Source organism: Oncorhynchus clarkii, chromosome 30 (assembly GCF_045791955.1).
Source record: "Oncorhynchus clarkii lewisi isolate Uvic-CL-2024 chromosome 30, UVic_Ocla_1.0, whole genome shotgun sequence".
NCBI classification, from domain to species: domain Eukaryota; kingdom Metazoa; phylum Chordata; class Actinopteri; order Salmoniformes; family Salmonidae; genus Oncorhynchus; species Oncorhynchus clarkii.
The window spans coordinates 13,804,308-13,828,580 of NC_092176.1; the positions used below are offsets into that span (position 1 = coordinate 13,804,308).

The following is a 24,273-nucleotide window of genomic DNA, read 5'->3' on the forward strand; positions in this document are numbered from 1 at the left end:
TCCTGCTCATTGAAAGCGAAGCCACCCGAGATCACCAGTGACCCTGGCATTTAGGAAATACTCTGAGGGTAAAAAAATGTCATGGTATGAGAAGTCAGATTTTATACAGAGAAATATACTTTTAATGACAATCATAGCACTTGGTTTTAGATTTACAAATAAAACTACATCATGTGCATCTGTGTGGCCAACAGCATTCACAACAGCAGCCACAATCACAACACATAAATAATGACAATTATATTATTTGCACAAAGCCACAGATATGATTATGGATGATTACTCAAATATAAATAAAGAAAATGTAAAATAATGACTAGATCTGTCAATCTTGGAATTAATGATTGGATGAGCAAATGCTCTTTCAAATAAACTTACTGCACACCAAGTCTGGAGGCCACTTATTGTATGTATGGGTGAAAAATGATTCAATTACTTAACACACTCACATTATGTGGCGGTAGCCTAGTGGTTAGAGTGTTGGACTAGTAACCGGGAGGTTGCAAGTTCAAACCCCTGAACCCCATGCCCTTTGGTGAACAGTACATGGCAACCCAGGTAGTCATTGATATAAGATTTTTGTTCTTAACTGACTTGCCTAGTAAAATAAAAAATTATGGGCTCTTGCTAAAACATGTGAAACACGAAATTGCATTTTCCTGTTTCAAAAGGTGTCACAGAGATTTAAAAATACATTTGACTAACTCTTCATATTGGTTGACTGATTCATTTCAAGCTGTATTCATTTAACTAATTTAACAAGCTGTATTATTTAAAGATGCAGAAATCGTCCGACATTTCCTGGTTGCAAAAATTAATAGTTCACCCAAATTTTAGTTTGTGGCAAAATAAGCAAGTATAGTGTAGAATACCATCTAAACCACTGTGAAATATATTTTCCATAACCAAAAATATTGTATTTTCAGCTGTTTAAAGGCTGGTGCACAAAACCAAAAATATTGTACTTTCAGCTGTTTAAGGCTGGTGCACAAAACCAAAAATATTGTATTTTCAGCTGTTTAAGGCTGGTGCACAAAACCAAAAATATTGTATTTTCAGCTGTTTAAGGCTGGTGCACAAAACCAAAATTATTGTACTTTCAGCTGTTTAAAGGCTGGTGCACAAAACCAAAAATATTGTACTTTCAGCTGTTTAAGGCTGGTGCACAAAACCAAAAAATATTGTATTTTCAGCTGTTTAAGGCTGGTGCACAAAACCAAAAATATTGTATTTTCAGCTGTTTAAGGCTGGTGCACAAAACCAAAAGACAAAAACAAAACTTAAGAACGGGAAGTATAGAAAGAACTGAACTCTACCGCTTCTTAGACTTGCTTTCAATGACAGGTCTATAACGCACATTTCTATGTGAAATTGGTCAGGTCACCCCAAAAGTGACATATTTTACTTTTATAACATGTATTTTATCATGGTTTTATTTTCATGTTTTATGTAAAGTAAATCCAGTCCAAGTCAGTAACTACCGTTAAACTGTAATGTCAACTTCAGAAATTGGCACATGATATCAGGTAAAACACAGCATCCAAAAATATATATTACCATCGGTGTCAAGGCAAACTGATATAAAGGATCTGTAGGTCAATATTCAGTTCTATGACATGTCATCTGGGGTCTGTTCATAGGTTGAAATCTGGAGTGTAACTTTCACTGAAACTTAAAAATGTTTTGCCCAATGCATGAATTGTTGTATAAAACAAACCTAAATAGTAGAAAAAATCCAACAAATTTAATATAACAAACCTTAAAAACATTTTTTTACAAACACAAAAAGAAACACTCATGCAGGCTGTTTTCCTTCACCATCTCCTTCTGTCCAGTAGCTTTACATCTTCCCCTTTCAGCACAAGGATTCTACAACATCCAGAAAGATCGCTGCAAACAAAATCTGCCCAGTCCATTTACACACCTCTGCTTCTCTCCTCAACTCATGTGACATTGTTCGTTCAGAAATCTAACACAGTATATTCTCCACTGAAGAGGAAATAAACATACAAAACCAACCAGTCCAGGCTTGATGGGGGAAACCTTGTCTTGCTCCATTTAGTGCAAAAGGTAGTTCTTATGTTGTGTACATTTTGGCCTGTCTCAGTGTGCCTCAATGAACTAGCCGAGTTTCTGCAGTAATTTGTCCTCTTTGAGGCCAAACTGTACACTTACAGACATCTCAGCTATGAACTGTTCACAGGCCGTCTTGGTCACCTGTTTGCAGTAGCGTAGGTCAATGTGACAGATGCTTCCACAGCGCTTGAAGAAGGTAAGGGAATGGTCTGTCACCCTATTACAAACTGGAGGCGGAGACAAGGCATCAGGCATGAGGAAACGTGTACAGAGCCGGATTGAATATTATGTACGCTAAACCACAACAAAGACTATAGTTAAACTATAAACTAACTAACTATAAAATCGAGATAACAGTTTAAGAATAAATACCTCTTCTATACCCTCTAATATTAACAGACATTATAAAAAGTGAAATAGCAGAGTAACTTAAAAACAGCCTCTGTGCGGTTGCCCCTATTGCTCATACTGACTGGCTGAGGGTTCCTACCTGACAGGTTGATCTCTGTGAGGGAGTCCCTGGTTGTGGTCCCTGCGGCCGTCAGCAGGTTGACCGACTGGTCGTTGACGTGGTTGCAGTAGCTCAGGTCCAGTTGTGAAAGTACCGGCATATGTCTGATAATTAGACGCAGAGAGGCGTCTGTGATGTCTAGTCCGGCCAGACGCAAGTCCATAACGTTCCTCAGCTTACAACGGTTGTCCAACTGGCCTGAGGGTGGAGAGGAGTAATAAAATATGAGTAATTTCCTGTCTCGCAGTCAAACATGGCGAGTAATGGCCTTCATTTTGGTTCTTTAAATAAACACATGTGAACTATCTAAAGATCCCGTCACATTTTCTTCCTAATGGGTTTTTAAAAAGAGGAGCCTCACAGTCCTGTCACACCCAGGATAACCACCAGGTTATAACGTAGCCGCGTCAATTTCACACAACTCCCCCCTCCGGTTGCCGGTGGTTACCTGGTCTGTTGTCGGTCGGAGGCGAGAGCAGGTCCCTCATCTGGGCATCTTTGAGCCCCTCCACCCACTGCACATCCAGGGTGCGCAGCAGAGGGCAGCTAGAGGTGCAGAGGGCAGACACAGCCACCCACGAGCACCCGGAGAGCAGCAACACCCGCAGACCTGCAGGACAGAGCGGAGTAGTGTCAGATGAGTTGCAACGCCGAGATAGAGACACAGAGGGATGGACAGTCTCTAATCTCGACCCAAACCATATTTCTCTCTCATAGATCAGTGTGACATGGCCATGGTACATACCTGGTAAGCGGTTTATAAGCCAGCTTAGTTGCTTCTTGGAGATGTTGGTCCAGCTGAGGTCCAGTGAGAGGGGCTGTCTGCGGATGATGCCACTCAGCATGAGGGGAGTGATAGATTTACAGCGGTTCAGATCGATTATGGTCCACAGTCTTTTATCACAGCACCTGTCAGAGATAGACAATGGAGACACACACTCACTATTTGTAATGGACAGGTGAAGGTTTTAGATACCTAGATTCAAATATACCAAGTGTTTATGTTTTTAAAAGGCCCGCGATGTGAAGTAACACAGTTTGAGTAGAATGGAGCTCTCACCATCGGTTCCATGTCTTGCAGACACGCATGCAGACACACAGCTCCTTGTGTGTGATGTGTCCGAAGATCTTCACCCAGACCTCTCGCTGCACCGCGTGGGTTTTCCCGTCCACCAGGGGCAATCTATCCGGCGGGGGGCTGATGGGGGGCGGCCGGATGACGTGGCGCTCCATTTGGACACACTTGGGTGGGGAGCGTGGGGGCAGGGGCCGGGTGCCAGGGGAGCTCCTGTTGAAGCCCAGAGGGGTGATTTGGCCGGGGTAGAAGTGGCGCAGCTCCCAGGGAGTGCAGTTAATTTCCTTGGTCCAGAGGTGTGGCCGCTCCCCTCCTAGGTCACTGCCATTGCGGAAGCTCCTCTTTGGCTCTTCATTCTCACTCTCTGGCTCCAACTTCAGGGGCTGGCGGTTCTCATTGGCAAGGCAGTCCTCGGTCTTCTGGATCTCCTGGTTCAGTGCTTTGCTCAGCTCTTTACTCAGCTCTTTGTTTGGTAATCGGCGTTTGCGGCACACTTTGGGACGTGGGCCCTTCTCCTGGGGTTCACTGCCCCCCTCACTACTGGGGCCAGCCCATGGAGAGCTGCAGTGAGACTGGTCACTGTCTAGAACAGGAGTTTTGAGAGGAGGCCTGGGCAGGCTTGTCTTTGTGTCCTCGTCATCCTCGTACTCTGCCTCCTCCTCGGTATCTCCTAAACGCCCTCTCCTCTCCAGGCCTCGCCGGTACAGAGAGGCCTTCTCCTCTTCATCCACCTCCTCCTCTTCAGTCTTGATCTGATTAAGGAACAGATGTCCATCTGACTTTCCCTGGAGATAGGAAGGTTTAGTTAGAGAGTATGTTCAACTATGTATACCAGAGCACATAGCATCCAGACTTTAAACAAAAGGAGTTGCTTGGCATAGCATGAAAATTGCCACCCATAGTGAGAGTGTAACGTTATACTAACAAACACAAACCACATGCTAAAATCGGAGTATCTCTACCTTCTTCCTCACATCAAAGTCCTCTTCATAGTCATCGTCGAAGAGCTTCCTCTTCTTCCTCAGTTTGTCCTCAGGTCTGGGCCGAGGCAGGGTGCTAGGGGACAGGACAGGGGGTTGTCTGTGAAGGGGCTCCCATTCCTCAGGTCTGTGTCTGGGAGTCTCATCCCTCTCAGGCTTCCTCTTGACTGTAGACGTAGAGGTGGACTCTCCCTCCTCCTTGACCACCTTCTGCTCCCTCAGCAGAGAGCCAGGGAGGTTGGACGCGTACTTGAACCCTGGTCCCCTTTTTTGCTTGCAGACCAAAAGGTGGGGGAAAAAGGAGACAACTTTATACCTTTTGCTTATCACAACGTTGTCAACAAACTGAGCTACTGTTTCACAAGAGTTAAACGAGATAGACTGTGACTACCACTTCTAGAGAATTAGGTGTTGGTTTCCCCTGTAACAGAAAGGGCATTGGTAAGTAGCACAGTAAGTACATGAACAGGAAGTAAAAGCCACAAAGTAAATGCATTACGAAATGCCTCACACTTGAAAGAATTTAACTCTTTGGGGAATGTTTTCCAAAGTTCACAGCCCTGTTTATTAAGTCAATGCAAATCCAACACCAGACTACAAAATATGTTGTGGCAACTGAAATCAGTAATATACCCAGTAACATGTACATTGTATATTTCTGCACATACTTGAGGATAAAGGATGAATTCATACAGGTACTCACTTTTCCTGTTTTCCCAGCGTAGTTGCATTTGGGACATTCCCAACAGTTGGGAAGTTCATCATTCACCACGCCAGAGGCATCCTTAACCTGAAAACCATGAAGTAAAAGAGCTAGTTGACAAGAAGGGCAGACAGGGAGTCAAGAATAAAGTACAATGTTTTCACCACAGAGAGAAAGCGGGAACTGAAAGCACGACCGGGTCCACTTAACGTGAGGCGGTTAAAAACACGTATTTTTTCCCTCAGACAATTAAAGTGAGAATCTCTGGACAACCGACAACCTCTAGCATCTGATATAAAGACCGTCACACAAATTCCTATTATCAAAATGAAAAATGTATATTCTTCAGCAATACTTTACCTATCACTTTAGAGTATTATGTGCATGGAATACCAAAGGCAGTCACAACTTCCCTTCATTTGAACAGGTTTGAGCAAGATCATGCTATGGTTTGGCAGATTGGTGCATGAGTCACTTTGCATTTTATTTGCATCCGGCTCGACCCGGCAATGTCAACAACACTGCAAAGCTCTATTCTTATGCCATGTGATTTCAGCTGGACACTTCCCCTTCCCAGACACTATATTAGCCTTCTGTAAGTCAATCTGGAGGAAGGAAATTGATGAGCTGGTTCAGTCCGTGTCAAACAACAACAGGAAGTCCCCACCACACCAACGCCTCAAGCTGCCTTGTAAAACTGTCTGAAAGTCAAACGCAGTGAATCACCTACCACTGGTACAGCAGCAAACATTCCAGGATACAGTATTACCCTCAAATGAGTCACAAAGCATATAAAAACCATTCAGGCGAACGTCACACACAAATGATGAGTCATCAAACTCATCAAGCGGAGGCTTGGCCTCGTGTCCAGTCATGACTTGACATGCTCATCCTAGCTCACCTTTAAGCAGTTGGGGTGAACAATCTCACTGCAGATGGAGCACTCCATGAGCATGATGTTGAACTTGTCCTCCTCTTCCTCTAGGGAGTCCTCCTTACCTGCTTCTCCACACACAACACACACAGCCGTGTGGGGCAGGACAGGCTGCAAGGGACAAACACAACATTCCGTGAAACTCATTGATTCAGACACATTGGGTCTACTATGCCAATGTGCAATACAATTCGGAAATGGTGTTCATAAGTTGCAACTGGTCATTCTGTGTTTCCTGTTTTAGGAGAATCATTAACAGACATTGGCGACGACGCCAAGCCGTAGACAAATGTCCACTGATTGGACAGAATCTAGAGACCATTGACACATGAATGAGTCACACTGTGCCAAATAAAAAAATGTTAGCACTCACTTCCTGTTGTCTCGCTCTGTATCATTGTACTTCTGGTCGGTTCTCTTACGCTGACCCTGGTTTTAAACCCTGAACCTCTCATTATGGTTTGTATGTCAAATGCACAGTCTTTGCATGTGGCACAGCACTGCATCATTGAATAAGACAATATTGGCTAACTGAACTCTCTGCTAAATAGTATGGATAATGAAAAGCCTGTGTGGTTTCTTTGGCTTTACTCACTGCAATGCACTGCCTCATGATACAGGACTGCTTCATGCGCCCTGGTCCTCCAAACTTCTTCATGTCTTTACAGAAGTGACAGTCTCCACACTCGGTTCGGAGGCACGCCTCACACTTTCGGCAGCGTGTTCTCCTGCGTCTGGCGCCAGACGCACTGCGATTCGACGGCAGCTTGACCGCTGCTGACGTCCCCATCTTGGGCTTTGGCCGGTTGGCTGCATGCTGCTGCAGAGAGAAAAATTATACAATTCAAGTTGAGGTGGGAAATTTAATGGACACCGTTGCCCAAGACAGTAAACTACCTTCGACTTCATTACTGAACACAAAGCATCTAGTACTGTATGGTCTAATTCTGACATTCATAAAGCTAGTGAGACAGTAGTGCAGAGGCCACCGGCTGTGAGCCACAAACGTTTCTAGATGACAATGCCAAATCTGCAAATCAGCGTTTGTCCCCCCCCCCGACAAAAAAGATTCTCCCAATGCTCTTCACCCAAGCCTAGAGCCACCAGAAAAATAAAACCATCCAAATGAGAGATTCCCTATGCAATTACTGAGAAGCATTTTTGTGCTGCAGAGGCGAGTGTTTCCTTGGAAACACAGTCCCCCTGCTTTTCCTAACCATTTGAATAGAATAATGAGAGAAGGTGGGAACTAGCAGAGACATACTGTACTTTAACGGGAGGGGGGAGGGGGTTAGGATTATTTTGAAATAAATCATTTTCATGACTCCTCTTGCAGCAGTAAGGTACACAACTTGAGGCCATGGGAGATATGCTGGGAAAAAAGTTAAGAGATGAATGTGTTGTAAATTGGGTTATTCATTCCCCTGGTGGCTGTTCTTACTGGCACTAAAAACACTTTGTTGTGGGATCGATGAGTGAAATAGCAGGTAGATCCTAAGAAAGGACCATTCTCCTTCCCTGGCAGGCTATAGCATCGGGAGTGGTGGATATGGACCTATAGTGATCCCTGAAGGGAAACTAAACCGAATAGATGTACACCTCAAGTAGAATCTGCTGGTTGTCACAAAGAGCCCGCAGTCCCAGTTGAGCATGGTGTCCTGCTTACTATCTCCTGCAAAGGACATCAGTGACCCGCACAGCTCATCTATAAGGCCTATACAACATTTAAACAACCTACACAAAATACATATTATATATATATATATATATATTTTTTTTTTAAAGGTACGAATTGCATGGTGTCAAAATATGACAGCTTTAAAATAAATAGACACCAGATTTCATCTAGAGGTTTGGAGGAAATATATTCTGTTGAACATACAGAACATGACTCTTAATGACATAATCAATGCTTTTCAATTAGAGAAAACAAACAATGAAATAGCACAAGCTCAGTAACAAGAACTTCAAGGCACAGGGAGGGCTATGAGGACCGTTTATTTGACCTTTATTTAACTAGGCAAGTCAGTTAAGAACAAATTCTTATTTGTTAGGCTTAAGTAAGCATGTCAACACTGCATGCTTGTGTATTTATGGCCCAAACACATCTGCCACTGTATTAGCCAGTAAGTCCATCAATGAAAATAAACATGAATCACAAGACAGCAACACACACACAGGTTCACCGAAAACATCTTACCACCTAGCAATGCTCCTCAATTAAGAATGAATCCACAACAGTGAAAACCTTCCACCCCTGAACTAAACACTGAGATACACACGTCACCCCTTACATAATCATCCTCCTGGACTATCCTGGCTAATAAGGACAAAAACCTCAGCAATAATTCCATCTGCTTTTTTAAAACTGAGGGCTTAAAGAGAGAGAGAGAGAGAGAGAGAAAAAAAAAACACACACACTACAACAGGGTCATTGAGAACAAAGTGTTCCTTCATGAATACCAAAATAACATTTCACCGGGGACGGGAGACATGCCACAAGAACATTTTCTATCAGGAAGCTTTTCTTCAGGTTTGGAGAGAGAGAGAGTTGTTTTTGATGACATTTCATCTTTGGCCATCCTCAAGCATTTTCCAGATCCAAACTGAGGTTCTCAAACATATACCGTTGTTGACGACGCAGCATCTAACAGGGATTGGGAAACACAGACTACAATGCTTTTCAGAATAAATATGATTGACCAATAAGTGTGTGTGAAGACATCAGAAAAACACTGTGACTATCAGCATTGCACAACATTCAAGTGCGATTGCAACATATTCCTGGCATTGTCTTGAACTGTTGAACTTCCAAAAACAGATCATTTTGAGAGACCTTTGAGCAGAACTCTACAAAATGGTATCCAACACAACAGATCCTTAACATCAAAAAGGCCCTAATAGACAGACAGGATCAACGTGTAGGCCCACTAAAATCCCATGTGTGCTGCATGACCTCTTTTCCCCTGGGACACTCTCATCTTCACCCTGACAGAGTCCTTGAGTAAAGTATCTGATACTCTCTTACTCCAAATAGGCAAGCGTTGTGTGCAACAGCGTCAGCATGACAAAATGCTTGACAAAGTCTTCTGTGTTTGATGTAAATAAACAACGTTCTACACAATTCTGTTCTACCAAAGGGGCATGAGTTTGTCTTGGTTAAAACAAACAAAATGAGTACTTACCTAACAAGTGGGTGAGTATGGTCTACAAAGCCCTGACCTCAATCCTATAGAAAATATGTGGGCAGAACTGAAAAAGTGTGTGCGATCAAGGAGGCCTACAAACCTGACTCAGTTACACCAGCTCTGTCAGGAGGAATGGGCCAACATTCCCCAAACTTATTGTGGGAAGCGTGTGGAAGGCTACCCAAAATGTTTGACCCAAGTTAAACAATTTAAAGGCAATGCTACCAAATTCTAATTGAGTGCATGTAAAACTTCTGAACCACTGGGAATGTGATTAAAGAAATAAAAGCTGAAATAAAATCACTCTACTATTATTCTGACATTTCACATTCTTTAAATAAAGTGGTGATCCTAACTGACCTAAGACATTGCATTTTTTACTAGGATTAAATGTCAGGAATTGTGAAAAACTGAGTGGTGTATGTAAACTTCCAACTTCAACTGTACACACACACACACACACACACACACACACACACACACAATGCAACAATTTCAACGATTTTACTGAATTACAGTTCACATAAAGAAAACAAATTATTGAAATAAATTAATTAGGCCCTAATTTATGCATTTCACATGACTGGGAATACAGATATGCATCAGTTGGTCACAGACACCTTTAAAAAATATATATATTTTTTTAAAGGGCCTCAGGACCTCATCACAGTATCTCTTTGCATTCAAATTGCCATTGATAAGATGCAATTGTGTTCATTGTCCGTAGCTTATGCCTGCTCATACCATAACCCCACCATGGGGCACTGTTGACAACAGCAAACTGCTCGCCCACACAACGCCATACATGTGGTTTGCGGATGCGAGGACGATTGGACTCATACCCAAATTCTCTAAAACGAAGTTGGAGGAGGCTTATGCTAGAGAAAGTAACATTAAATGATCTGGCAACAGCTCTGGTGGACATTCCTCCAGTTAGCATGCCAATTGTCTCAAGTTTGAGGGACTGTGCAACGCACATTTTAGAGTGGCCTTTTATTGTCCCCAGCATAACGTGCACCCGTGTAATGATAATGTTGTTTAATTAACTTCTTGAGATGCCACATCTGTTAGATGGATGGATTATCTTGGCAAAGGAGAAACAAACTTTTTGTGTTTCTGGAAAATTTCTGCGATCTTTTATGTCAGCTCATGAAAACATGGGACCAACACTTTACGTGTTGCGTTTATATTTTTGTTCAGTGTAGACCCACACTGAGGTTGGATTAATACTGCGAAAATGATTATATTGCCATTTTAGTGTAAGAGCTGTTTGAAAAGACCACCTGAAATTTTAGTCTGTTTTGATGAGAGTCTTGGCCTGCCTGGCAACATCACCAGGCGGTATACATAATTAGCATAATAAAAAAAAGCCCCATAAAAATCCATCAATTTAAGATAAATATCTGTTTTTTGCATTCGGTGCGTCTCAGTCCACCGCATCTGCCGATGTCTCACTTCAGCATCTGCGTTGAAAAGGTAACAGAGCTAGCAGAAGGCGAGTGGGAAAGCTGCCGTTACCGTCAATATTACTTGCCAACGTGCAATCATTGGACAATAAACTAGACGAGGTACGATCAAGAATATCCTACCGACGGGACAGCAAAAACTGTAATATCCTATGTTTCACAGAATCGTAGCTGAATGACGACATGGATATTCAGCTAGCGGGATACACGCTGCACCGGCAGGATAGAACAGCACAGTCCGGTAAGACGAGGGGGTCGGTCTGTGCATATTTGTAAACCACAGCTGGTGCACGAAATCTAAGGAAGTCTCTAGATTTTGCTCGCATGATAGTAGAGTATATTGTGATAAATTGAAAGCCACACTACTTGCCTAGAGTTTTCAGCTATACTTTTCGCGGCTGTTTATTTACCACCACAGAGATGCTGGCACTAAGACCGCACTCAGTCAGCTGTATAAGGAAATAAGCAAACAGGAAACCACTCACCCAGAGGTGGCGCTCCTAGTGGCCGGAAACTTTAAAGCAGGGAAACTTAAATCAGTTCTACCAAATTTCTATCAACATGTTAAAATGTGCAACCAGAGAAAAAAAACAATTCTAGATCACCTGTACTTGCATACAAAGCTCTCCCTCCATTTGGTAAATCCGACCACAACTCTATCCTCCTGATTCCTGCTTACAAAAAAAAATTAAAGCAGGACGCACCAGTGACTCGGTCTATAAAAAAGTGGTCAGATGAAGCAGATGCTAAACTACAGGACTGTTTTGCTATTCCGATGGCATTGAGGAGTACACCACATCAGTCACTGGCTTTATCAATAAGTGCATCGAGGACGTCGTCCCACAGTGACTGTACGTACATACCCCAACCAGAAGCCATGGATTACAGGCAACATTTGCACTGAGCTAAAGGGTACTCTAACCCGGAAGCTTACAAGAAATCCTGCTACGCCCTGTGTCATGGCGTTGCCCTCTTTGGGGATAGCGAGTACCATCCCCCTCTCTCACCCCCTACCAACAGGCTCTGTTAGGCAGGTCATACATTCCTTGAGGAGTTCTCTCCTCATGGCCAGAGTATAAGAGAGAGTGAGTTTTCATAGAGAGAACAAAGGAACTTCTTCCACATCACAGAACTTGAGAACTGAACAATATTCATGTTGTGGAGAATGTATAAACGGTCGGTGAAGTAGCCAGCTACGAACTGGTCCGTTTTGTACAATTTTATGAAACTCATGAGAGACAATACAGCCATGTTACCATAACTCTGTTTATACAAGAGTATCAGTTGTGAGGCTTGCATCTGATTGTTGTATAAAAATTAATGAGTAAAGATGAAACTATTTGTGAAATTATGTAATGTTATTTTAAACTGTTTAATGAAGGAAACTCTCATTCCCTTTGGAGTTTAACTAAATCATTGGCCCGCCCCATGAGCACAGACATTGATCTGGCGTCATGGGACAGCCCCTTTCTACTGTTACGAATATAACCCCCACCGGGAAGAATTCCCTTCAGACCAGCTTACCTCGATTACCACGAGAGGGCTAAGGTTTCAGACCAGTACCTCATCACAGAGGGAGTTAAGGTTTGAGTAGATTGTTGAATCTTTTAACCATACCACGTGGTTAAACTCTGAGACGATCGATCCGACAGAATAAGAGCTACTCTTCGATACAAACTACTAGTCTGCAGCTAGAAATGATGTACCCGTGAATGCGAAGGCAGACAACCGCCGAAACAACTATTCTATAACAACATTGCTGAATGTTGCTCTGAACTATCCATTCTAACCACGGCAGAGAGAGAGAGGGCGGACAAACTCTACAACAGAAACAAACTTTCCAACAGAGATTTCTGTGATTATTTAGTTAATCATTTATTTATTAACTGAGACAATTGAAGTATGGAGGATTCATAGTGAAGACTGGGTTCGTGCAGATAACCAACAATTTACGACGTATGGAATGAGACTAACGTGAGGTAAAGAATAATTCATTAACTAGAAGACCAATTGATCAGATATTAAAATATCTGAAAGTTATTAGGAAAATTATATCTTTGTAGTCTGAATATTTCCCTTGGTGCCCCGACTTCCTAGTTAGTTTAATCACGTAATAATAATTACAGAGAATTTATTTGATTAAACTGAAGACTTATTTTTATGATGCCAAAGACACGACACCTGCGACGAACCATCAAACAGGCAAAATGTCAATACAGGGCTAAGATTGAATCATACTGCACCGGCTCCGACACTCGTCTTGTGGCAGGGCTTGCAAACTATTACAGACTACACAGCCACGAGCAGCCCAGTGACACGAGCCTACCAGACGAGCGAAATCACTTCTGTGCTCGCTTCGAGGCAAGCAACACTGAGGCATGCAGGAGAGCATCAGCAATTCCAAACGACTGTGTGATCACGCTCTCCGTAGCCGACGTGAGTAAGACCTTTAAAAAGAGGTCAACGTACACAAGGCTCCGGGGCCAGACGGATTACCAGGCCGTGTGCTCCGGGGCATGTGCTGACCAACTGGCAGGTGTCTTCACTGACATTTTCAACATGTCCCTGATTGAGTCTGTAATACCAACATGTTTCAAGCAGACCACCATAGTCCCTGTGCCCAAGAACACAAAGGCAACCTGCCTAAAATACTACAGACCCGTAGCACTCACGTCCATAGCCATGAAGTGCTTTGAAAGGCTGGTAATGGCTCACATCAACACCATTATCCCAGAAACCCTAGACCCACTCCAATTTGCATACTGCCCAAACAGATCCAAAGATGATGCAATCTCTATTGCACTCCACACCCTCTCCAAACCAGGACAAAAGGAACACCTACGTGAGAATGCTATTCATTGACTACAGCTCAGCGTTCAACACCATAGTATCCTCAAAGCTCATCACTTAGCTAAGGACCCTGGGACTAAACACCTCCCTCTGCAACTGGATCCTGGACTTCCTGATTTGACCTTGACTTAGTGATTTGACCTGGGCTGATTGTTCCTATAGGAACAGAGACCAATGACCAATATGTGGTGCTCTTTGTTTCTGCATTTTATTCATGATTTAGCCGTCCCCAGGTGGTGAGGGTAGGTAGCAACACATCTGCCACGCTGATCCTCAACACTGGAGCCCCCCAGGGGTGCGTGCTCAGTCCCCTCCTGTACTCCCTGTTCACCCACGACTGCATGGTCAGGAACGACTCCAACACCATCATTAAGTTCGCAGACGACACAACAGTGATTGTCTGTGCCTGATCACAGACAATGACGAAACAAACTAGAGGGAGGACCTGGCGGAGTGGTGCCAGAATAATAACTTGTCTCTCAACGTAACCAAGACTAAGGAAATTATTGTGGACTACAGGAAAAGGAGGACCGAGCACGCCCCCATTCTCATCGACGGGGCTGTAGTGGAGCAGGTTGAGAGCTTCAAGTTCCTTGCTGTCCACATCAACAACAAACTAGAATGGTCCAAACACACCATGAGAGTCGTGAAGAGGGCACGACAAAGCCTATTACCCCTCAGGAAACTAAAAAGATTTGGCATGGTTCCTGAGATCCTCAAAATGTTTTACAGCTGCAACATCGAGAGCACCTTGACTGGTTGCATCACTGCCTGGTATGGCAATTGCTCGGCCTCCGATCGCAAGGCACTACAGAGGGTAGCGCGTACGGCCCAGTACATCACTGGAGCTAAGCTGCCTGCCATCCAGGACCTCTACACCAGGCGGTGTCAGAGGAAGGCCCTAAAAATTGTCAAAGACCTCAGCAACCCCAGTCATTGACTGTTCTCTCTACTACCACATGGCAAGCGGTACCGGAGTGCCAAGTCTAGAACAAAAATACTACAACAGTTTTTACCCCCAAGCCATAAGAGGCCTGAACAGGTAATCAAATGGTTACGAGGACTATTTGCATTGTGTGCCCACCTCCCCCAACCCCCCTTTACGCTGCTGCTCTCTGTTTATCATATATGCATATTCACTTTAACTATACATTCATGTACATATGTATATCCTACCTCAATTGGTCCGACCAAACAGTGCTCCCACACATTGGCTAACCGGGCTATCTACATTGTGTCCCGCCACCCACCAACCCCTATTTTACGCTACTGCTACTCTCTGTTCATCATATATGCATAGTCACTTTAACCATATCTACATGTACAGTCATTGCCAAAAGTTTTGAGAATGACACAAATATTAATTTCCACAAAGTTTGCTGCTTCAGTGTCTTTAGATATTTTTGTCAGATGTTACTATGGAATACTGAAGTATAATTACAAGCATTTCATAAGTGTCAAATAATTTTATTGACAATTACATGAAGTTCATGCAAAGAGTCAATATTTGCAGCGTTGACCCTGCTTTTTCAAGACCTCTGCAATCCGCCCTGGCATGCTGTCAATTAACATCTGGGCCACATCCTGACTGATGGCAGCCCATTATTGCATAATCAATGCTTGGAGTATGTCAGAATTTGTGGGGTTTTGTTTGTCCACCCACCTCTTGAGGATTGACCGCAAGTTCTCAATGGAATTAAGGTCTGGGGAGTTTCCTGGCCATGGACCCAAAATATCGATGTTTTGTTCCCCGAGCCACTTAGTTATCAATTTTGCCTTATGGCAATGTGCTCCATCATGCTGGAAAAGGCACTGTTCGTCACCAAACTGTTCCTGGATGGTTGCGAGAAGTTGCTCTCGGAGGATGTGTTGGTACCATTCTTTATTCATGGCTGTGTTCTTAGGCAAAATTGTGAGTGAGCCCACTCCCTTGGCTGAGAAGCAAACCCACACATGAATGGTCTCGGGATGCTTTACTGTTGGCATGATGGGGCTGATGGTAGCGCTCACCTTGTCTTCTCCGGACAAACTTTTTTCCAGATGCTCCAAACAATTGGAAAGGGGATTCAAAGAAAATGACTTTACCCCAGTCCTCAGCAGTCCAATCCCTATACCTTTTGCAGAATACCAGTCTGTCCCTGATGTTTTTCCTGGAGAGAAGTGGCTTCTTTGCTGCCCTTCTTGACACCAGGCCATCCTCTAAAAGTATTCGCCTCATTGTGCATACAGATGCACTCACACATGCCTGCTGCTATTCCTGAGCAAGCTCTGTACTGGTGGTGCCCCGATCCCGCAGCCTGTGAAGCCCCTTTTTGTGCAAAGCAACAATGACGGCACGCGTTTCCTTGCAGGTAACCATGATTGACAGAGGAAGAACAATCATTCCAAGCACCACCCTCCTTTTGAAGCTTCCAGTCTGTTATTCAAACTCAATCAGCATGACAGAGTATTCTCCAGCCTTGTCCTCGTCAACACTCACACCTGTTAACGAGAGAATCGCTGACATGATGTCAGCTGGTCCTTTTGTGGCAGGGCTGAAATGCAGTGGAAATATTTTTTGGGGGATTCAGTTCATTTGCATGGCAAAGAGGGACTTTGCAATTAATTGCAATTCATCTGATCACTCTTCATAACATTCTGGAGTATATGCCAATTGCCATGATACAAACTGAGGCAGCAGACTAATATTAATATTTGTGTCATTCTCAAAAGTTTTGGCCATGACTGTACATACTACCACAATCAGCCGGACTAAGCGGTGTCCGTATGTAGCCTCGCTACTGTTTTTCACTATCTTTTTACTGTCGTTTTAATAACTTGACTTACCTATTGTTCACCTAATACCTTTTTTGCACTATTGGTTAGAGCCTGTAAGTAAGCATTTCACTGTAAGATCTATACCTGTTGTATTCAGCACGTGACAAGTAAACTTTGATTTGATTTGTAGCGCCTGAACGGTTTGGCCCACACAGTCTTATGGAAGGATGAGACGCTCATGAACATGTCGGTAGTGTTGCAACAAATGCTTTCTGGTCTTTCATATATCTCTCTGATGTAGGAGAGACACTTCAGAACAATCTTCCTTATGAGACTATCTGTTCCAAGTAGTGAATCTGTTCTTCAATGTGTTTATATAGGCGAATATAGTGCATTCGACAAGTATTCAGACCCCTTGACTTTTCACACATTTTATTCTAAAATGGATTAAACTGTACCCCCCCCCCCCCATCATCAAATCTACACACAATACCACATAATGACAAAGCAAAAACAGGATTTTAGAAATGTTTACAAATGTATATAAAAAAAAAACAACTGAAATCTCACATTTACATAAGTATTCAGACCCTTTACTCTGTTGAAGCACCTTTGGCAGCAATTACAGCTTTGAGTCTTCTTGGGTGTGACGCTACAAGCTTGGCACACCTGCATTTAGAGAGTTTCTCCTATTCTTCTCTGCAGATCCTTTCAAGGTCTGTCAGGTTGGATGGGGAGCGTCGCTGCAGAGCTATTTTCAGGTCTCTCCTGAGATGTTTGACTGGGTTTCAAGTCCGGGCTCTGGCTGGGCCACTCAAGGACATTCAGAGACTTGTCCCGAAGCCACTTCTGCGTTGTCTTGGCTGTGTGCTTAGGGTCGTTGTCCTGTTGCAAGCTGAACCTTCACCCCAGTCTGAGGTCCTGAGTGCTCTGGAGCAGGTTTTTATCAAGGATCTCTCTGTACTTTGGTCCGTTCATCTTTCCCTCGATCCTGACTAGTCTCCCAGTCCCTGCCACTGAAAAATATCCCCCCAGCTTGATGCTGCCACCACCATGCTTTACCGTAGGGATGGTATTGGCCAGGTGATGAGCGGTGCCTGGTTTCCTCTAGACGTGACGCTTGGCATTCAGGCCAAATAGTTCAATGTTGGTTTCATCAGACCAGAGAATCTTGTTTCTCATGGTCTGAGAGTCTTTTAGGTGCCTTTTGGCAAACACCAAGCGGGCTGTCATGTGCCTTTTAATGATATTGTGGCTTCCGTCTGGCCACTCTACCATAAAGGCCTGATTGGTGGAGTGCTGCAGAGATTGTTGTCCTTCTGGAAGGTTCTCCCATCTCCACAGAGGAACTCTATAGCTCTGTCAGAGTGACCATCGGGTTCCTGGTCACCACCCTGACCAAGTCCCTTTTTTTACTTCACCTGTATTTAACCAGGTAGGCCAGTTGAGAACAAGTTCTCATGTACAACTGTGGCCTGGCCAAGATACAGCAAAGCAGTGTGACAAAAACAACACAGAGCTACACATAAACAAATGTACTGTCAATAACACAATAGAAAATAAAAATAGAAAATAAATCTATGTACAGTGTGTGCAAATGTAGAAGACTAGGGAGGCAAGCAATAAATAGGCCATAGAGGCGAAATAATTACAATCTAGCATTAATACTGGAGAGATAGATGTGCAAGTAGAGATACCCTCTTGCACCCCAGTAAGTAATAATATGGGGATGAGGTAGTTTGGTGTGCTATTTACAAATTGGCTGTGTACAGGTACAGTGATCAGTAAGCTGCTCTGACTGCTGATGCTTAAAGTTAGAGCGGGAGATATAAGTCTCTGATTTTTGCAATTCGTTCCAGTCATTGGCAGCAGAGAACTGGACGTAAAGGCGGCTGGCTATACCTGCTGGAGCACGTGCTACGGGTGGGTGTTGCCCTTCTCCCCTGATTTCTCAGTTTGGCCGGGTGGCCAGCTCTAGGAAGAGTCTTGGTAGTTCCAAACTTCTTCCATTTAAGAATGATGGAGGTCACGGTGTTCTTGGGGACCTGCGATGCTGCAGACATTTTTTGGTACCCTTTCTCAGATCTGTGCCTCGACACAATCCTGTCTCTGAGCTATACGGACAATTCCTTCGACCTCATGGCTTGGTTTTTGCTCTGACATGCACTAACAGCTGTTGTACCAACTAGACAGGTGTGTCTTTCCAAATCAGATGGACTCCAATCAAGTTGTAGAAAAATTTGAAGGATATTCAATGGAAACAGGATGCACCGGAGATCAATGTTGAATCTCATAGGGTCTGAATACTTATGTAGATAAGGCATTTGTTTATTTTTAATACATTAGCAAAATTCTTGCTTGAGAAATTGCTCTTGGCTAAGAAGCAATTTTTGTTTCCTTTTGACCACTAATTCAAGAAACAAAATAACAATTATTTTATTGCATTTGGCTTTTAAGACCCTTTTATAGTATTTTTAACCAAAGTGGTCTCGCTGGTATGAAATATTACAGAATCTAGTCAAAAATATGAAGACTAATGTGTTTGTCTACAGAGTCTTGAGCTTTAATAGTTCCAGACAAGGAACAGAAACAAAACAACGGACCAGCACTTACTGTAACTTGGCTGACTAATTTGCTACGAATGTTAGGTAAGTTTGTTGAGGCCCTCAAACACTAGGCCTAGATGGGGGCCTGGTCTGAGTAAGGCCCTCTGACTCAGTTTCACTGTGGATATCAGTGCTATGGTAGGAAGTCACATGGTTCACCATCTGCCTAGCTCCAGTGGGCCACAGGACGCCACACAACACAAAGAGGGGGGGGAGCCTATGACATCTCTACAACTGTGCCAAAAGTATAAGATTGAAATCATCTCCTTCATGAACAATGACTGTGCGAGTGGGTGTTTAAAGGGAAATGTCAAAATTGTTCTACTTCATATTCATCATCATCTTCAGCACCACCCCAAAATCAACCATGTGAAAAGGGTGCGTTTCTGTTTGTGTTAAAAAAGATGGAGGAAGAGAAATGTTTCCATTGATGTCGATGGGCATCATGTGATTTTAACCAATTCTAAGTAGGCATTGCCTACTAATTGGTTGATGTCATTGGAAATAATTATCTTCCTCTTATTGTTTTTACTACATCACATATGTTAATGTTGGTGTGGTGCTGGAGATGATGAATATGAAGTTAAATTCTCTTTACATTTCTCTTTAATGTATTGTGCTTCCTAACTCATAGCCCCCCAGGAAACCACCATTTGTCTTTTAATTGAAGCTGAAAGAGCAAGGAGTTTGAAGCTGGGTTGTGTTTGAATCAGTACTCAGTGAAACAATCCTACATCTTCCTCCATAAGGTCCTGGATCCCACTGGTCTAGCGTGTATTTTCTGCTTGCGGGGTAACCTACAACGAAAAGTAGCCAAACAGGCAAGAGCGGTCAAGTAGTGCTGTAAGAGCTAACAGTTTCTGTAAAAAGGGGTAAATCGGTTACGGAATTGGCGGCAGAGAGAAAAGTAATTGCTGTTTTTTTCTCCACACATTTTCCTTGGAGTTAAAGAATTTTGCCATTTGAAATCTAATTCCTGCAATTCTTCATATTTGGGCATGGCTATTTCTGTGTTCTTGTGCTCAAACATAACAAAACCAATGGGGAACCCAATCGGGGCCCCTGGGCATGTACCCTGCTTGCCCCGTCAGTAATCCAGTCATGCCAGAAATACTCCTACATTTGTTTTTAGACATTTCTATTCTCCCTGACTGTTAAGCTTTTATTTTAGTGATTTCTAATTCTCAAAGATTGTACATGCAAATACCGTGCATTTGTAAAGTATTCAGACCTTAACTTTTTCCACATTTTGTTACGTTACAGCCTTATTCTAAAGTACATGTTGTTTTCCTCAATCTACCCCATAATAACAAAGTGAAAACAGGTTTAGACATTTTAGCAAATGTATAAATAAAAAAAAATGCAAATACCTTATTTACACAAGTATTCAGACCCTTTGCTATAAGACTAGAAATTCAGCTCAGGTGTATCCTGTTGCCATTGATCATCCTTGACATGTTTCTACAACTTGATTGGAGTCCACCTGTGGTAAATTCAATTGATTGGACATGATTTGGAAAGACCCACATCGGTCTATATAAAAAGGTCCCATGGTTATTAGTGCATGTCAGAAAAAACAGCCATGAGGTCGAAGGAATTGTCCATAGAGCTCCCGAGACAGGTTTGTGTCAAGGCACAGATCTGGGGAAAGGTACAAAAATATTTCTGCAGCACTGAAGGTCCATAAGTACACGAAGTACATCGTTCTTAAATGGATGAAGTTTGGAACCACCAAGACTCTTTCTAGAGCTGGCCACCCAGCCAAACTGAGCAATCAGGGGAGAAGGGTGGGCCTTGGTCTGGGAGGTGACCAAGAACCCGATGGTCACTCTGACAGAGCTCCAGGGTTCCTCTGTGACGATGGGATAACCATCTCTGCAGCACTCCATCAATCAGGCCTTTATGGTAGAGTGGCCAGATGGAAGCCACTCCTCAGTAAAAGGCACATGACAGCCTGCTTGGAGTTTTACAAAAGGCACCTAAAGGACTCTCAGACCATGAGAAACAAGATTCTCTGGTCTGATGAAACCAAGATTGAACTATTTGGCCTGAATGCTAAGCATCACATCTGGAGGAAACCAGGCACCGCTCATCACCTGGCCAATACCATCCCTACGGTGAAGCATGGTGGTGGCAGCATCATGCTGTGGGGATGATTTTCAGCGGCAGGAACTGGGAGACTAGTCAGGATCGAGGGAAAGATGAACGGACCAAAGTACAGAGATCCTTGATGAAAACCTGCTCCAGAGCGCTCAGGACCTCAGACTGGGGCAAAGGTTCACCTTCCAAAAGGACAACAACCCTAAGCACACAGCCAAGTCAACGCAGGAGTGGCTTCGGGACAAGTCTCTGAATGTCCTTCAGTGGCCCAGCCAGGGCCCGGACTTGAATCCAATCTAACATCTCAGGAGAGACCTGGAATTCGCTGTGCAGCAACACCTCCCATCCAACCTGACAAGAGCTTGAGAGGATCTGCAGAGAAGAAATGGAAGAAACTCCACAAATACAGGCGTGCCAAGCTTGTAGCGTCATACCGAAGAAGACTAGGCTGTAATCGCTGCCCAAAGTGCTTCAACAAAGTACTAATTAAAGGATTTGAATACTTATGTAAATGTGATATTTCCGTTTTATTTTATAAATTTGCTAACATTCTAAAAACCGTTTTTTGCTATGTAATTATAGGGTATTGTGTGTAGATTGTTGAGGAAAAAAAACAATTTAATACATTTTATAATAAGGCTGTAACGTAACAAAATGCTGAAAAGGTGAAGGGGTGTGAATACACTTTGAGAATGATCTTTTCGACATACTTTGTGTGGTTTGAGTCATTCAAGTTTACACTGAAAGCATTTTTTCTGTCCCGAAAATGTATATTTTGTTTATGTGCGGTGCGCCTCTGCTAAATTAAGAGGGTAAACACTGACTGCTCATTGTTCCCTCTCCCAAACCCCTCTTAAAAGGCACAGAGCATGGTGAGGCCTGAGTTATATGAGCAATGAGGGTCAAGAAAATCATGTTATGTGAGTACAATTCACATGATATGAGGTATTTTCTTAGTGATCCAGATAGTTGAGACATGGAAGAAATATGTATGTGTGTAAAGCGAGCTAAACCTGAATGTGACATAATGGAGCTTCAGCTGGCATGGGCTGAGGTAAGGTAATCGATTTACTTTAGTTTAAGTAACAAACCAAGCCTGAGGTTAAGTGAAGTGAAAGGCCCCACATGTACAGCCATGCTGCCTCCTACACTACTCTCCCACACCCTCACTGTTCACACAAAAATACCAGTCACAATGGCCCATAATTTTCCATAATCACAGTAGCTTGACCAAGAACACAATCTGACAGGTCAGTGTGTGACAAAAACATCTAGTAGTCAAAGAGACCATGTATATTCACTGTGTCCTCTTCAGGTTTTATTTAAAACACAAAAACTGAGCTCTGAGGTTACTGGATCACATAAGAAAATCAAGTATGGAGATCAAAGAACTACTTTGGTGGGTAGCTCATTCCTTTCTTTCTTGGGTCTGTCTGACACAAGTCGTCTGGATACAAGAGCCAGAGACAGGAGAAGGCGTATGTCTAAAACCTGTGAAATAGCTAAGCTAGCTCTTGCCCAGTGGATTAGTTACCGAAACAAAATGTTTCCCTTTTCCCTCCATTCCCCTAATCAAATTACTACCCTATTCCTGCTCATGATGGCAAGTGAGCAAAGATCGAGAGAAAAGAGGACGGTGGGGGGAGAGAAAATACGTTCTACTCACGATTACAGCTCTAAAGCAAAGCCCCTCTTGAAGAAAAACAACAGCATGCCGATTAGAAACCCAATGTGTTCAGTGTCAATGTTCTGTTGTCTAACCTGTTCAGATTCTGATTCATAATCCTCTTCATCTGCACTCAGTGACAAGGCCATAGCTCCTCTCTTCTCATCGTCTGTCCAGCGTTTTAGAGAAAACTGACATGGCTGAAGCTTCCAGCCCGGCTGCTGTTCTGTTCTCTATTCACCGCTCTCTCTCTCTCTCTCTCTCAGTCGCCCCCCTCTCCCTCTCTTCACACACAGGAACAGGCAGCTGCATAGGCACACACAAGGCGGCAGGAAGCCTCATGCATATGCGTTGGGAAGGTCAGGGGGAACAGGCCAAGCCAATGGAGAGACAGACAGATGGCATTCGGTTAAATGTGTAGATATATGTGAATGCACTCCTTCGCGCCCCCACCCCTCTCCCACTGCACAGTTGTGAGCTATAATTGTAATGATTTTTTTTATCTCTTGTTTTTTATTTATATTTTATTTTTAAAGTAAACACCACAAACTCATCTCGGGGAAGAAAAAAAAGGCGAAACTAATCTACACCCGTTCTGATAAAAACCTTAGGGCATCCAGCCTCGGGGATGCCTTGCTTGACCACACCCTCCTTCCTTGCTCCTGGCCTGCCCTGCCTCTTCCACCAATCGAATTGTTTCTTATGGACAGAAAAGAGCAGAAGCTCTGAGCTGTCCGATCAGGTCCATTGTCTACTGTCCGGCGCGCAGAGTCAGAAATGGTGGTGGAACTGGAGGGGGTAGGGAGGGAATGGTCAGGAATAGCACAGACCGAGGGTCATTAGAGAAGACAGGGGCAAGGGTAAGACATCTGGGTCGTCGGGAATGATGAGGGCGGTTGCATGTTCTCAGACAATATTTTTCATAATGATTGAGGATGTATTTTACTTGGTGACAGATACAGGAAGCCATCAGCTGCTCTGGGTTTGATTGCTCTTTCTTAGTGTCTACAGGCCATTTGCTCCTCTGACTATCTCGTGATTTCTTGGTGTTCCAGTAAGTACTAATGTAGGACATTGAGTACTTTCTTTGGAATAATTAAATGAATTGCTGCAAAAGTATTACCAATTTCACAAAAGTGTGTCATCATCATTATACTGTAAGTTTGTTCTAATAATGTCCATAACCTTATTTTGTTGTTGTTCAATTCATTTCTTGCATCTGTGCATATGAACAAATGAAATGGAATATTATAGTACAATTGTTAGATTAAAAGAGACAGCTGCACACGCCCCCCCCCCCCCCCCCCCTCCCACCGAGTGCCCCACAAAATAGAAACTACTGCGCAATGCGCATTATACTG

General features: G+C 43.3%; 1 protein-coding gene across 3 annotated transcripts; it reads right to left on the reverse strand.

The window, feature by feature from the left end:
* Window positions 1-99: 99 nt before the first annotated feature.
* Window positions 100-23,177, reverse strand: LOC139389271 (lysine-specific demethylase 2B-like). 3 transcript variants are annotated; one of them, XM_071135842.1, is made up of 10 exons: window positions 23,008-23,177; window positions 6,875-7,099; window positions 6,247-6,390; window positions 5,346-5,432; window positions 4,625-4,915; window positions 3,648-4,447; window positions 3,333-3,496; window positions 3,036-3,197; window positions 2,567-2,785; window positions 100-2,303 (listed from the first exon to the last, which is right to left on the reverse strand). In XM_071135842.1, exons 1-10 carry the CDS (start codon window positions 23,059-23,061, stop codon window positions 2,122-2,124), a joined length of 2,328 nt encoding a protein of 775 aa, XP_070991943.1. In that variant the 5' UTR covers window positions 23,062-23,177; the 3' UTR covers window positions 100-2,121. The 3 variants fall into 3 exon arrangements, with proteins under 3 accessions (XP_070991943.1, XP_070991944.1, XP_070991942.1); XM_071135843.1 differs by having other exon boundaries at window positions 4,637-4,922; window positions 5,344-5,432; XM_071135841.1 differs by having other exon boundaries at window positions 4,625-4,922; window positions 5,344-5,432.
* Between the last annotated feature and the right edge of the window lie 1,096 nt (window positions 23,178-24,273).

Excerpts from the sequence above, each read along its gene's own strand:
- LOC139389271 (XM_071135841.1), bottom strand. The coding sequence starts at position 23,061 with ATGGCCTTGTCACTGAGTGCAGATGAAGAGGATTATGAATCAGAATCT. Across the intron at positions 5,433-6,246 it reads TTCACCCCAACTGCTTAAAG|GTTAAGGATGCCTCTGGCGT; the intron begins GTGAGCTAGGAT and ends CATGGTTTTCAG. Across the intron at positions 3,198-3,332 it reads GCTTATAAACCGCTTACCAG|GTCTGCGGGTGTTGCTGCTC; the intron begins GTATGTACCATG and ends TCTGTCCTGCAG.